This window comes from Diabrotica undecimpunctata, chromosome 10, assembly GCF_040954645.1.
Source record: "Diabrotica undecimpunctata isolate CICGRU chromosome 10, icDiaUnde3, whole genome shotgun sequence".
NCBI lineage: Eukaryota > Metazoa > Arthropoda > Insecta > Coleoptera > Chrysomelidae > Diabrotica > Diabrotica undecimpunctata.
Window position 1 is genome coordinate 76,292,821 of NC_092812.1, and position 15,533 is coordinate 76,308,353.

Genomic DNA, 15,533 nt, shown 5'->3' on the forward strand with positions numbered 1-15,533 from the left:
TCATTGTAATTGCCATTTTTAAAATCATAAAAAAATTCCTCATAAGCTAGTCTTGACGAGTTATATATATTTGAGATCGTTAAACAACATTCATATGCAATATGATGTAAACTTGAGTTCAGTAGAGGATCACTCCCTTTTATAACATTCAGTTGCCAATCACTGGAAAAAACCGTATCCAAAAATATATTTCTCTCATTTGATATAGAATTTGATAAAATTTTAAATAACCAAGTGTTTGAGCAACATCCAAAGCTGGATCTTCTCCTAGACAATGAACCAATACACCATAGTCATCATTAGACCCTAATGCAATCTGTAAATTGTAGTCACCAAATATATCCATATAAACTGAGGGAAACAGCTGAACAATATTTTCAACGGAGTGACAGTGTTGGATATATGACTCTCGAGGCATTTAAGGAGAAATAACACACCCCTATAACAAATTAACTGTCATACTGATTTATCAGTCTGTCCCAAGGATTCTGGGGGGGGGGGGGGCAAAAAACTGACGACGCGAAAGACGAAAAAACCTTTAACACTCTTTATCTGTACCTACAATGCCAGAACATTATTATCTGAAGAAAAACTCACTGAAATGGAAATCGAGATGTCAAAAGTAAAATGGGATATCATTGGAGTCAGTGAAGTAAGACGACATGAAGAAAACCTGATAACACTAAAATCAGGGCATATATTGTACAGTATAGGTAGTGAAACCGAATCAATCGGGGTAGTCGGTTTCTTTATACACAAAAGACTTGCAGATGACATAGTAATTACAAAGAGTATATCCACAAGAGTAGCCTATTTAATCGTAAAGCTAAACCGAAGGTATAAAATAAAGATTATTTAGGTATACGCACCAACAACGGACCATCCGGATGAGGAGATTGAAGACTTCTACGATGACATCTCTGCGGCACTGAAAGAAACACTAACACACAATACGATTATATGTGGTGACTTTAACGCAAAGATCGGTCTAAATCAGGATGAACAAGAAACAGCACTAGGTAAATTTTTATCCAAAGGCAGAAACGAACGTGGAGAAACACTACTAGAATTTCTATTACAACAAAATCTATACCAGATGAATAGTTTCTTCTCTAAAAAAGATCACAGAAGATGGACGTGGAAAAGCTTAGATGGTAAGACCAAAAACGAGATAGACTACATAATTACTGACAAAAAATATATATTCAACTATGTCACAGTCCTTAATAGCTTTACCACAGGCAGCGATCATAGAGTGGTAAGAGCCAAACTAAAATTAGACTTAATAACAGAAAGATCCAAAATTATTAGGAAGAAAGCCAAACCAATATGGAACGACCCAACGAATTTAAATGAATATCAAGGCAATATCAATAAAATCCTACAACAAAATGAATGCATGAATAATGTAAATGCCCTAAACGAAAATATCGTAGAAGCTATTCGAGAGGCTCAAGTAAAATGCCGCCCTAAAAGACGCCAAGACGAAAAAAGAACCATTGAAACAAAGCAACTAATGGAAACTAAAAGAAAAATCAATGGAAAAGAAAGTATTGACGAAGAAGAACTGCGAAAAATAAACAAAGAAGTATCAAAAGCTATAAGGAAAGATTTAAGGAAATTTAAGAATGAAAAAGTCCAGCGAACTATAGAAGAGAATAAAAGTGTGAAAGTCCCGAGAAGACTACTAAACAATGGAAAATGCGAAATACACAAACTAAAGAACAAAGAAGAAGTCCTCACATCAAATAGAGAAGAACTACTACACATTATATTATAACGGTCCTCGAATATGCCTTTAAAATGCTAAAGTGGGAAAATAGAGGAATAAAAATAGATGGAGAAATGTTCAATCATCTGCGTTTTGCCGACGACATAGTACTTATTACCGAAGATCTGGGTAAAGCACAACAAATGGTACAAGAATTAGAAAACGTATCTTCAACAATAGGTCTAAAAATGAACATCAGTAAGACCAAATTTATGACCAATTTAGTTCCCAGCGAACACCTAATCATCCAAAATCAAGTGGTAGAATTGACAGAAAAGTACATATATCTTATTCATCAAATCAGAATAGGTAAGGACAACCAGACCTGCGAATTTCAACTTGGGCGGCGTATGGTTCACTAAGAGACATCTTTAAGAGCAACATCCCGATAGCTATGAAACGGAAGACATTTGACCAATGCGTTCTTCCTATTATGACATAAGGAGCAGAAACTCTCACGCTCACAAAAACAACAGCAATAAAAATGCGAGTGGCACAAAGGCGCATGGAAAGATCAATTCTCGGCGTGACAAAAAAAGACAAAATAAGGAATCAAGACTTAAGGTAAAGAACAGGTATCAGTGATGTCGTCGAACGTATAGCCAAGCTGAAATAGAATTGGACAGGTCACATAGCGAGACTGAAAGACACAAGATGGACCAGAAAACTAATTGACTGGCGCCCAAGAGAAGACAAACGCAGCAGAGGACGACCACCAACACGGTGGATGGACGACATTGGACGAATATCCAAGAAATGGTAACAAGAAGCACAGAACCGTGAAGAGTGGCGAAAAATGGGAGAGACTGATGTATAGCTGATCTATGCTATCTTTAATAATAGAAATAAACTGAGATTGAAAAAATTGTTATTAATGAATATTAGAACTCCACCTCCATTTCTCCACTACTCGTTATACTGTTTCTATCACTCCTATAAATGTTATGACCGTTACACTTTAATTCACTATTCATTGTGCTCTTGTTTAAGTTACTCTCAACTAAAATATTTAGAAATGTAATACTTTTTAGAAGTTTGTTACGTAGACCACCTACATTTTTGGTATTATACAGTTACTGGGGTAGAGACTTGTTTTTTTCTTTTGCTACTAACACGGTTGGTACACCACTAAGGTAACGAATAATCAAGTTAACCTCCCCAGTAGATGTTCTTTCCATTAATTCCTTTTTGGAAGCCTTGTATGCATCTTGTTCCATTTTTGTCTGGTCTTTGGAGATCTTGAATGTGGTTCCACGAAGTTTACCTCCATATTTAAGAGCTAATTTAACTGTGGCATCATTACATATGACTTTTATAGGCCTATTCTTACCTGAGGGTTTGCCCACTCGTATATCTCGACTTATAGTAACTTCATTCTGCTGCAAACCAAGTCTATTAAAAATGTCACTTACTTTATTCCTATCATAATCAATACTGTCATTGAGATTGGTTCAGTTGAATTTAGGAATATTGTATCATAAGATTATGAGATCTTTCCAATCTATATATAATCTATTTATATTTAACCAAACCAATTGAGGGTAAAACAATTATCAACAAAAACAAACCTTGCTGTCAACTTGCTTTATGATATAGAAGTGGTATTAGTTAAATCTTCTTTATTCAGTTTGCTAATATTTGAGTAGAGAGTAGAGTTGCAATATGGTATATTAAAAAATTTTTGGCTGAGGTATTTTCTTTTATAGTTCAAGGGATTTTCTAAAGTTTCCATATGTAGAGCATTAATAAACGTCGATTTTATAGCACCCAAACAGATTAATGCATTTTGAAACATATCTATTGTTTTTAGTATATCTTTACTTGCTGAGCCATATTATACGTATCCATAATTAATAATATGAAATTTGAAATGAATGTTTGAATACAATTATCAGCAGGGAATATATTAGAAAGTAATCAGCATACTGTATTATTTTAAAACTGATATTTTCAATGAAAATGCTATGTTAATCTGCAGTATAGATATTAAATAAAGAGGGTCTAGAACTGATCCCTGTGGTAGTCCCTGATTCTTATAACGAGGACCTATAAGTTTATTATTGTTTGTTCTGAGATAATTTTTTCTGCAGAAATAAAAGTTAAGGATAGTATCTAGCAATTGTGCATCTATAGTAACACAACCTTTTATGTATCCAAATTGTATGTCTGAAAGTAACTTCTTTTGATCTAGCCACCATTCCAATCTATGTTTAATCATCTATGTTAATAAGTGAGATAGGTCTATATGAATGATCGGAATTAGGATCTTTCCCTTGTTTGAGTGTGAAGGTAATAATTACATCTTTAAATTGAGGTATTACTGAGTTATTAATGATTAGAGATTATATCAGTAAATATTTCCATTAGTAAAATTTTGGAACTGTTGGGAACATATAATAACATTGGATATTTGATACTATTTAAAACTTGAACAAGTATTATTTAGATTTTTTAAGGCATATTCCATTTCTGAAGTATCATAAGGTTCCAACAAAAAATAATATTCCTTATTGAAAGAATAAGCACAAGTTTTGCAATTTTTTACAAACAGTGGAGCAATCTGGTCAAAAATTGTTCCTCTAAGGTATGGACAAATCCTTTTATGGAAGAAATTAGTTTCCTATTTAATTTTCTAGCTTGTTTTCATAAACTTACTGATGGTATATTTCTATTCAACTTTGTGAGCATCAATCAATCCAGTTCCTTTTGGCTTTATTTTTTAAAAATATTTTGGCTTCTGATACAAGTTTTTGGCATTATATGTAATTAACCATTGTAGGAGATTACTTATATAATATAATAGCTCGTTTTGTTATTGACAACATTACTACACTCATTATCCCAACAAGGAGGCGGGAGATGATTCTTGATAGTGAAAGGTTGAAAGCAGATATTGCCTTTTCTGCAGCCTCATTTATACTATTAATAAAAAAGCAATACTTTTCGTCTGTGTTTTCAAATTCCATACTAATCTCAAAGAGAAAGTCTACAACATCTGTATACAGTTTTCAGTTTGCATTTTTAATATTCCATTTATTTTTACGTAAAATTTTTTCATTTGAACGGAAGGTGTTTGGTACTGTTATTAAAATAGGGTAGTGGTTCGAACTAAGTGTGTCTGAGAAAACAGACCATGTCATTTTATTTGCAATATCTAAAAAACTGAAAGTAATATTCAACAGATAATCATTAACACCAGACCGATTTAAACATGTAAGTTCACTAGTATTTAATATTACTAACTCTAGATCATCTGCAACCATCTCTAGTTGCTTCCCAGTATTGTCATTTTTGTTAGATCCTCATAATATATTATGTACATTCATATTTCCTCCTATTATAAGGGGCTTTTATTTAAGAAAAAAACTTTATTCCAATCATCTGTTTTAGTTTTTGGTGCTCTCGATAAAATTTAATTGTTTTTTTTTTCATAATTTACTATGCACCCACAAACCAGAATTTCATCATTAAAGTTGCTAATGACATTTATTACTCTAAAATTAAGAGGGTTAACTAGAATGGCTACTCCACTGTAGCCATCATCACGATCTTTCAGCATAAGATTATAACCTTATATATAAGATATATATAAGATAACCGTATACATAAGATGTATACTACATTTTTTTAAAACCAAGTTTCGCTCAATAAAACTATATCTACATTCTCTTCTAATAAAAATTGAATAAAATAATTTTTATTACATATTACAGAACGTGCATTCCATTGCATAATCTTTATAAAAGTATCCTCCAATAGTAGAATAATATCATGCTTAAGAGTTTCGTTATTTATATTTTTTATATCATCGGTAGTTTATATTTTATATAAAAAAAATTTATCAAACTATGTAAACAAAGATTTAGACAAGTTATATTTCATTAAGTCTATATCACTTGTATTTGTTTTATTTGGATTTGCTGGACCAAATTGAAAATTAAATAATGGAGATTGGGTGGGAGATAACATGACAGGAGATCCTTCTTTTCGTTTATTTCTGTTGCTTTCACATTGATCAATATTCTTAGTTGTACTAAGCTAGAGACATATTATTTTGTGAACGATGTTTTGTTGACCAAATAGGTTCAGATGAAAGAGGTTGTTGATTTACTGTTAGGAAAAGGTCTAACAGGGTCAAATCGTACGATCTCGGTGGCCAGTTCACGTCACCTCCACGTGAGATGACCATACTCCCAAATCGCTCGTGCAGAATGTCCAATGTAGTACGTGTGACAATGAGCTGTGTGGCCCGTAGAGTCATCTTGTTAAAACCACATGTTTTTGGTGTCCACATCATCCAATTTAGACCAAAATAAGTTGGTAATCATTGACCTGCAGCGCTTGCTGTTGACCGTAAAGGCCGAATCTACGTAGATTCGTCTGTTTTTAACTGCTCAAGAGCTCATTCAACGAACACACGTCGTTTGCTATGGCCATTTACCTTCAGCTCCTGGGTCAGTTAAATTTTGTTCAGATGTAGGTCTAAGTCACGATGTACAATTCACCAAGTTGTGGTCAGTGAAAGGCAGAGTTCTTGTGAGCGAAATAAAATCAACTACACACACTCTCACGGACAGCGGCAATGTTCTTTGTAGATTTTGTGTTTCGTCGATGTATGGGTGTTGGTTGATTGTTTACTGAACCAGTGGAATCCAATGTAACCACTACTCTGCGAATAGTCCTCTTAGTATGACGATTATGGCGACCGTAAAATGGGTGAAGCGCGTGGAACGTAGCTCGAAGAGAATACTCATTTTAATAATACAATTTTATCGTTTGCAGCTGTTATAGTACTTTATATCGATCCATGGTAATTTGGCAAAACAGACTGAACAAATGGCAGCCAATTTGACAGATGTAGCTTCGTTCGAAAGTCCTATTGGAAGACCCTTTATATATTTATATATTGCAAAATGTTTATTTTCAGTGTGTACTTGATCTTAACTGCAAATGCTTCTTATAGTTATACATCAACGGTTATACTTAAATATATACATCTGCTTTACATGTTTTTTAATAAATTTTTGGTCGTTTTTTGTTCATTTTGTTTCTTATTTTTACCTTTTTTTAGAGTGGGCATTATATTACTAATTCGGTGTTGAAAATGACTGTGGATTAAAACAAACCATTGAATTTTGTGTAGAGGTTTCGTATCGATAAAAGTAGGTAATAATGTGAGTAGTGTTGAGATTTCATCCGCCCAAAACTTTCAGTCGGTATTCTTTTGAATCTAACCATTATTGATACCAAGAATGTGTTGTCTTCTTCGGCGGGTAACAAAGCAAGCATTAGAGTTGGCATGACTCGCACGATTCTTTTCATGATAACAGTTTATTTGTTTGAGCTTTAATTTATAGTTTTAGTATAAATATGTATGACTCAACAAAGCTGCAATGGCTTCTTTTCTGGTCGCACCATTGATTTGTAATAGATTAAAGCACTCTTTTAAATAACCTGTTAGATAATGAACGAGGCTTCACAGCTTTTTATTATTTCTTACACTCGGGTCCTATTCTAAACAAAGACTTATTAGGCTTTATTGCTTTTTTCGTAACCAGAAAAAGGGATTTTAAATAATAATGCTTACATAATGGTTCAAAACGTAGCCAAATTTATGCAATACAAATGAACTTATTATGACAAATATGAGACATTATTTAAATTTTTCTTATTTATATCTCCACAACCCTTGATGATCCTTAGCGCCCCTTAAAAGATCCTTTTAGCATTTCCTATTTAGTGTCAGCCTATTATTGTTTATTATAGTTTGAGCAGTGTTACATAATCATCATTATCATATTATTCCTTGATTTGCTATTTATCCACTATACATCACTTAAAAGAAATAAATATCTTATGTATATACAGCTACATCTTTTATCGTCATGTTATACAGGTTAAATCTATATGACGCACAGTCACAAAACAAATATATTGAGTGCGTTCTCCTTTGTTAACCTTAACCCTCTAACCGTTATGACCGTCTGTAAAGGGAGTTCACTTTTGTCTAGTTAAATCCACAATTGTTAATATGTATAGCTTAAATGATATTGACAATTTTCAAACAAACACACAGGTATATATTGATAGGCATTTTCAAATAACAGAAAAAGTGGTTTCTAATCCCTTTTGCTGACATTTTGCTGAAAAATTTACAGTAAGTACGTAATAATATAGACCTAGATATAAGACATAGTCTTGGAAGATGACAAAATCAAAGGCGTGCAATCCTGCAAATATTTGGGGGTCATTTTCAACCAGAAGGGAAATAGCGCAGATGAAATCAGGGAAAGAATAAACAAGGGCAGAGCAGCGACCCATGCCTTAAACTCTCTTCTCTGGCAAAAAACAATTCGACGAGAAACCAAAAAACACTTTTACGGTAGTATAGTCCAAAGTATTACACTTTACGGTTCGGAAGTATGGGATGTCACCAAAGCTAATAGAAGCAAACTTATGACGACAGAAATGGATTATCTGAGACGAAGCGGCGGTAGATCAAAGCTGGAGAGAGTTAGAAACGAACAAATAAGAAACGAAATGAAAATGGAGCGAAATATCAATGATGACATAGAAAGAAAACAATTAATCTGGTTCGGACATGTTAAAAGAATGTCAGAGTACAGATGGTCTAGAAGAGTACTGGAATGGATCCCTCCTGAAGGAAGAAAGAGAGGACGATCACGTAGAAGTTGACGCAACGATATTGATGAAGCAATGGCGGCAAGAGACTTAGAAGAGGCAACCGCATATGACAGAAAAGATGGAAATTGGGGGCGGAGAAGCGGCGACAGCCGTAATCAATCCGTTATTATATATACGTAATAATATCCATTTTTGATATACAGGGTGTTTCATTAATAATTGTAAATTTTGTAACTGTAGATTCCACCTACACTATTAGTCTACAAAATAGCCTTATCAAACCTCGCGACCTTAGGAGGACGAATGTAGAACTCTACAACCGACTCTTACAAGAAACTCTGCGGAATGAAAAGGCTTTAACTCCAGGAACTAATACATAATTGGAATATACAATAAGCTTTGCTTATAAAAATTCCTGCCCGATAAGGATGGTCCAGGAAAGTCACAAAACCAAATCTTGTGCACTGAACTGGAATACCTCAAAAAGACAGCAAAAACCGCTTTTAATAGAGCAAAATGCACCAAATTCAAAGAAGATTGGGATTCTTATCAATCAAATCTCAGAGAGTTTAAGCAAATTTGCAGACAAAAACAAAGATCTGCTTGGAGAGCCTACTGTGAGAAAATCGAAGATTTTCAGTAGGCTTCCAGGCCACAAAAAGCGCTCTCAAAGTACCCACATCGGCATATCGGCATATTAACGAAGGAAGATGGAAGCAAAACTTTCAACCTTTGCGAAAGTACTGAGATCCTAATAAAAACAAACATCATCAAGTAGAGAGAGGCACGTGTGGTCTTTATACCAAAACCAAATAGGATGGACTAGACTTTACCAAAAGATTTCCGACCAATTAGCCTAACATCATTTCTGTTGAAAATGATGGAAAAACTATGCGAGAGGTACATGAGGGATGAAGTTCTGGTTGATAACCCACTTCACCCAAATCAGCATGCATATACCTGCGGGAAGATCTACCGATTCTGGACTGCCTCAAGTAGTGGGAAGAATTGAAAAATCGCTGGATCATAAAAAATTCACCCTAGGTATATTCATAGATATTAAGGAAGCGTTTAATAAAACCACATTCTCAACAATCACCCAACAGCTCAATGTCAAGAGTGTTTCCCTGGTCCTGAGCGAATGGATATTCAGTATACTCTCTAATAAAGCAATCAGTGTAAATGTAGAAGACGTTTCTGTTAGTGACATGGTTACGAGAAATGTCCAGCGGGATGGGTGCTATCATCACACCACTGGAACATAGTTCTAGACACCAAGGTTGACCAACTCAGCAGCAACGAATTCTACACAATAGCCTATGCAGACGATATTGCTGTCCTGCAAAGCGGTAAGTTTGAGAACACACTATGTGAGAGATTACAAGTTGCTCTCCGACTAATAGAAACATTGTGCAAGGAACACTCACTATCTATAAATCTTAAGAAAATAGATATGGTCCTCTTCACCAGAAAATGAAGAATCACGGGCTTAATACCTCAAGGATTCTAAATTACAGTCTTAACTTTTCTAACGAGGTGAAATAACTTGGTATTACCCTTGACAGAAAGTTAATATGGAACTCCCACTTAGATGCTAGAGCTAAAAGAGCATATATTGCCTATGAGCAGTGTCGAAAAATGGTCGGACGCACCTGGGGCCTTTTGCTCGGGGTGATCGCCTAGATCTACACTGCCGTCATTGCGCTAATGCTAACTTTCTTATTGCTTGAGTAAAAAAGTGCTACAGGCAACAGCGATAAACAAAGTAAACCATATTCAGTGAATGACTTGCCTAAATATAACAGGTGCCATGCAAACAACATTAAGTGCTGCAATTAAGTTGTCATTGGCATCACCCCTCGAGACATATATGTCAAAGAGGTGGTGCTGGTGACAATTATGTGATTACGTTCAGTGAATGCAAACCTTGATGTAGGAATGGGACAATTAAGAACTCGTTTCTGGCGGGGAGAGCTCAATGCGCTATCCCCTCTACAGGCAGGCTGTGACACAATTAAACCAAAGTTTGTTTTTGACAAACCCTAAAAAATCGAAACAAGACAGGATAGGGAGTTAAACGTGGCAAGTATATATTGCATATACTGTTGCCGAGAGGGGGCATTTGGGCCTGTAGGACCCATCGCCGGCTCTTCGGGCTTCTTCCTATCCCCGGAATTGGATCGGGTATTCACCATCTTTGGTTTGTCGCTGGTAGAAAGGTTAAATGCCACCGCTGTTATAAATAACAGTTCCAGTGACAAATATCTGTTATAGGTAACGGTTCCAAGGAACAGTTACAAAGTAACAGAACAAAAATGGAAAAGAGATAGGTAAAAATGATCTAAGTATTCCTTGACTTACGGAAGGAATAACTTAGTAAACAAGTAAATTAAATGGTATAAAAATATAATGCAAAGAAAAAAAAATGTTTCTAAGTGTTTCTTGACTTACGGAAGAAACAACTTACGACAGAAATATATATAAATGAAATATGTAAATGTGAGAGTAAAATATGGAAATATTTCTAAGTGTTTCTTGACTTACGGAAGAAACGACTTAGAGTGGAAAAATAAAATACTCAAAATATAAAACGAGAAATGCAAAAATGAAACAGATTATAGAAATATGTCTAAGTGTTTCTTGACTTACGGAAGAAACAACTTAGAACAGAAAATAAACAAGAAAATCAAATATAGTAAAATATGTGGAAATATTGCTAAGTGTTTCTTGACTTACGGAAGAAACAACTTAGCATAAAATAGAAAATGAAAGAGACAAATGTATTAAGTATTTTCTTAACTTAAGGAAGAAAATATCTTAGATAAAATATCGGAAATAATAATGCAACAATGATTATGAAAATATTTCTAAGTGTTCTTTTGACTTACCGGAAAAGAACGGCTTAGACAAACAATTAAAATAACAAGTCAAATATTCAGAGAAATATTTCTAAGAGTTCTTTGACTTACCGGAAAGAACTACTTAGACAAAGTACAAATCAAAATATAAAATAGAAAAAGCAAGATTAAATATTTCTAAGTGTTCTTAACTTACGGAAGAACAACTTAGACACAAAATACAAGAAAAATAAACAATCAAAATAATCAAATAAAATATCAAACAATCAGTACATGAACAAATATAGATCAATGTAATATTCTAACCTGAAAAGGTCTGAATATACAATAATGCTAAAATAAAAATGGTATATAGGAAATCAGAAATAAAACAATAACTTAGTTGGAACAATAATAGCACCGACTAGGTCTACAGTAGAAGAGGCAAGCTCGACTGATCGATGAGAGAAAATCTACCTGCTTTTATGTAAAACAAATCCTTTGTTTTACTTAGCAAAAGTGGAATTTCCCTGCATCGAATCAATTAGAAATTTGGATTTGGCCAAACTTAGCATTCCCAAGTATTTTGACCGATATCCAAATTCCTTGATGCGTCCGGCACGGCTGTCAGCTCCCGGCTGACACGCCTCCGGAGGACAATACACCGTTGCCTCCAAAATGGAAGAAGGCTTCCTCCGTTGGAAGAAGGCTCAAGATGTGGGATATACTCCAGATAAATGAACCTAAGAATAAAGTATGATATGAACAAAAAAGCCAGCTTAGTTCAGACATAACTGGCTGGTATCTTCATAGCGGCAAAAGAGAAAACCCAAAAAGGTAATGAATAGACTACGTGTCACATTTGCGTTAGTAATGGAGTGTCACCAGTCACTGACTTAAGCTTCGGATGGTAGTAACATCATCCTAAAGTGGGTTAAACGACACAATAGGAATAAAGGCAACTTTATTGCTGATCAATTAGCTAGGAAGGCGGCAGGCCTAAGACTCTAAGGACCTAGGGATCTTTTTGGTTGGTCAACTACAACAATCATGGAAATTGTGAAATGTCACTCCCACACCCAAACCGTGAAAAGATGGGAAGAAGGGCAAGGATGTAGACTTGCCAAGGTAACACTTAGTAACCTTGAAAAGTCAGCTTCCAAGAAGTATTTGGGAATGACCAGGAAAACCTACGCTTGAAATTTAGTTTTTTAATTGGTCATTGTCAACTAAGCAAATACCTCTACACATTGGGTGTGACTTGACTGTCAATAATTACTCTGGTCCGGGTGGTTTGTCCAGCTAACCGCTCAAAGTTATCTTCATCAGATAGTTCCGAATCTTCACTTTCAGAAGGAATTTGTCGTAACTTAAAGGGCTGAGTAGTTTTTGCTTTATTGTTGTAAAACGATGTTGTTAGAATACTTTCAAATTCATCCATTTTTTTTTTCTAAAAAAATTACTGCAAGTTCATACAAATTAATTTATTTAAACCAATAATGCAATAAAAAATTCTACCAATTTGCTAAAAACGAGCTATAAATTTTTTTCAGTGGCAAAATTTCCCGTACGGGAAAGCAATGTTCGCGTACGGGAACAGTAAGAATTTGGGGCAAATACTAACAACAAGAAAGTAAATTTATTATTTTAATATATCAATAGATCTGATCAAACTTACCTTATTTTTAGCTAATATTCGACAATAAAATATACTTGTCACTGAGCACGCTAATGATTCATTAATTAAATAAGCCTGATTAGCATTTTGATCTTTAATTTTCGTCATTTCAAACATTAAGAAATAAATTATAAGGATTATAACTATTTTCATTAACCTATCTTTATTTTAAATAATTCATAAACATAGTTGGTATAATTTATATTTAAAATTAATGTATTTTAAAATACAAAGCTTTTACAGTTTCTGAGGGAAATAAAATCTATTGCAGAGTTACAGATTTTATATAAACTCAAGACAACACCGCGACATGAGTCGTGAAATTCAGCATTCAAATGTATTCGAACATTAAGCACCAATGATACAACAGATCAATAGAAAGGTTTGACGCCAGTCTTTCGCAAACGGCTCGAGCGAATGAAATCTAGACAAGTTTATCACTGTAAAAAAGATGAGATTTGAGAATATATGTCTGTCCAAACCAACAAAAAATTCAAGTAATTAAAAGTGGGTTATTGGAAAATTGATATCGATTTAAATGTCTATATAAAGTTGTTTCATAAACTCGAAAGAGCAAAGATTGGAAGAGAAAAGGAAAAATCCAAAGTTAAATTTAATCATGAAGGGTCGGCAAATCTATCACAACTGAAAACTGAAGACAAAGTTTATGCAAAGAAATCCTAAATAAAATAGAAATCGACGAATCGATTATTATTTGTTGCAAGATAAAATGATGTTTTGTAAATTTTATATGAACGTTTAATAAAATTAATTAAAGATTTCCTCTTGTGTGAAGTTTTTTATACAAATCGCTATATCTATATGCTGGATACTCCTTGTTTTTTATCGTCTTTATTTCAGGGAATATGCATTTGTTTCCTGTTCAGCCTTCAAACTTCGCTCCATTTTTTCAAGAGACGTCGTACACTTGTTTTTTTTTTATTTTTTTTTTTTGTTATAACCAGTCATACTGCAGCCAATTGGCTTATTGCATTCGTGGAATCATCTGGTTCTGGTTTTAGTGTTAACGACTACTTCCGTAGCGGGAACTAACGGCTTTACGTGCCCTCCGAAGCACGATGGCGGCTCAGCCACTTAAAAATTGAAAAATTTCTGTTGTCTGCCGAGATCAAATCAGTACCTAGACTGAGTTATGGCTGCCCCTTCTACACTAATTTAGTACTTGTTTATTTAGTCGATTTTCATCCATTCTCTTTATATTTTGTTTTCCTTGTGTTGATGTATTCTTTTCTTCTCTCATTGATCTTTTGTAGGTTTATTTTGCATTTTACAATTACTGATAGATGATCTGAAAACTGGAAATGGGGCATCCTTCTCGGATGCCCCATTTCCCAGGGCATCCAAGATCATAAACAAGTAAAGCCTCTTCACGATACGTCTGCGATTGGGGAGGAGGAAACTAACTTTGGGGGGTCAGGAAGGTTAAGTCTTTGATCTTCGAAAATCACCTTACTCCGAGAATCTCATGTCCCCTGAAGCTGGTATTTACTTTGTTGTGTGCGCGAATCTTTTATTTGACGCGTGTGTTATTAAGTCCAATTGTTAACTTGTTTATGGTACAGGGGTATCCAGAATTTAAATTAACTGTGAGTCGGTATTTGTGGGACGAAACATTAATTGCAAAATTAAAATAAATATGGCAACATTTTTGCAAAACATAAATTTGACAAAAACGGGTTGAAAATAATGAAGCTCAAATTAAACTTTTAGAACATAAATTTGTTGCAAAGAAGCCCTTCAGATGCTCATTATAGTACCAAAAAGAGATAAAATGTCAAATAGAATAATTGTTAAAACAATTTTAATAGAAGAATTATTTTCACGCTTTTCAGATGCTCTTAGATTGGCTCTTAAAAAAGATAAAGTGAAAACCTGACGGTAGGTATAAAATGCACACATATGAGAATGGAGTTTGATCGTTTATGTTTAGGGTCGCTGCTTGGGTATCGGCAGGGCACGTCTAGAGCGGGCGCTGGACATGACAACATGCGGGATATCGGTAACAGGGTGTTAAGAAGACGGGTCCCTATCATACAATCAGCTACAGCCCAACAACAACATCCAAAAGCACGCCAAACAACAACAAGTGCTCCACTCGCTCAAGGTCCTCTCAAGGTCCTGCGCTGGAACATCAGCAGGCGCTAACTCAAGAGGGACAAGCCTCTTAGCAATGAATGAAAATATTTTGAGCTTTTATTATAAGATGACAAACCTTAATCAAGAAACGATCAGCTATCGACAACAGCTGTATGCAGAATTTTGCAGAGAGAACCCAGAAATCCAAGTATCTGAACAACGAGTAGCAGACCAATAACGGGTAATTAGAAGAAAAAAATCTTATCCCAGAGAGGGGATATGATCAGAAGCGAAGTCGAACGGGAGATTCATAATCAAGAGATAGTTGTAGATCCAATCCCCAATGAGCAAACTCCTGAGCATCTCATACAAATACCTCTCCTACTGATACTACGTCGCCACAGAAAGGCTTCTCCGATGCCCCATTTCCCAGAATATCCAAGATAATAAACAAGTAAAGTCTCCCAACGATATGTCTGCGACTGGGGAGGGAGAAGCTAACTCT

At 34.7% G+C, this 15,533-nt stretch overlaps 1 protein-coding gene across 1 annotated transcript in view; it reads left to right on the top strand.

Annotated features, from left to right (window-relative positions):
• Window positions 1-601: 601 nt before the first annotated feature.
• LOC140451773 (uncharacterized) overlaps window positions 602-15,533 on the top strand; it is a 21,085-nt gene continuing 6,153 nt past the window's right edge. Inside the window, exons 1-2 of the mRNA XM_072545625.1 lie at window positions 602-778; window positions 860-1,154. Of these exons, the coding sequence (XP_072401726.1) occupies window positions 602-778; window positions 860-1,154 (472 nt within the window). The remainder of the gene's footprint in view (window positions 779-859; window positions 1,155-15,533) is intronic.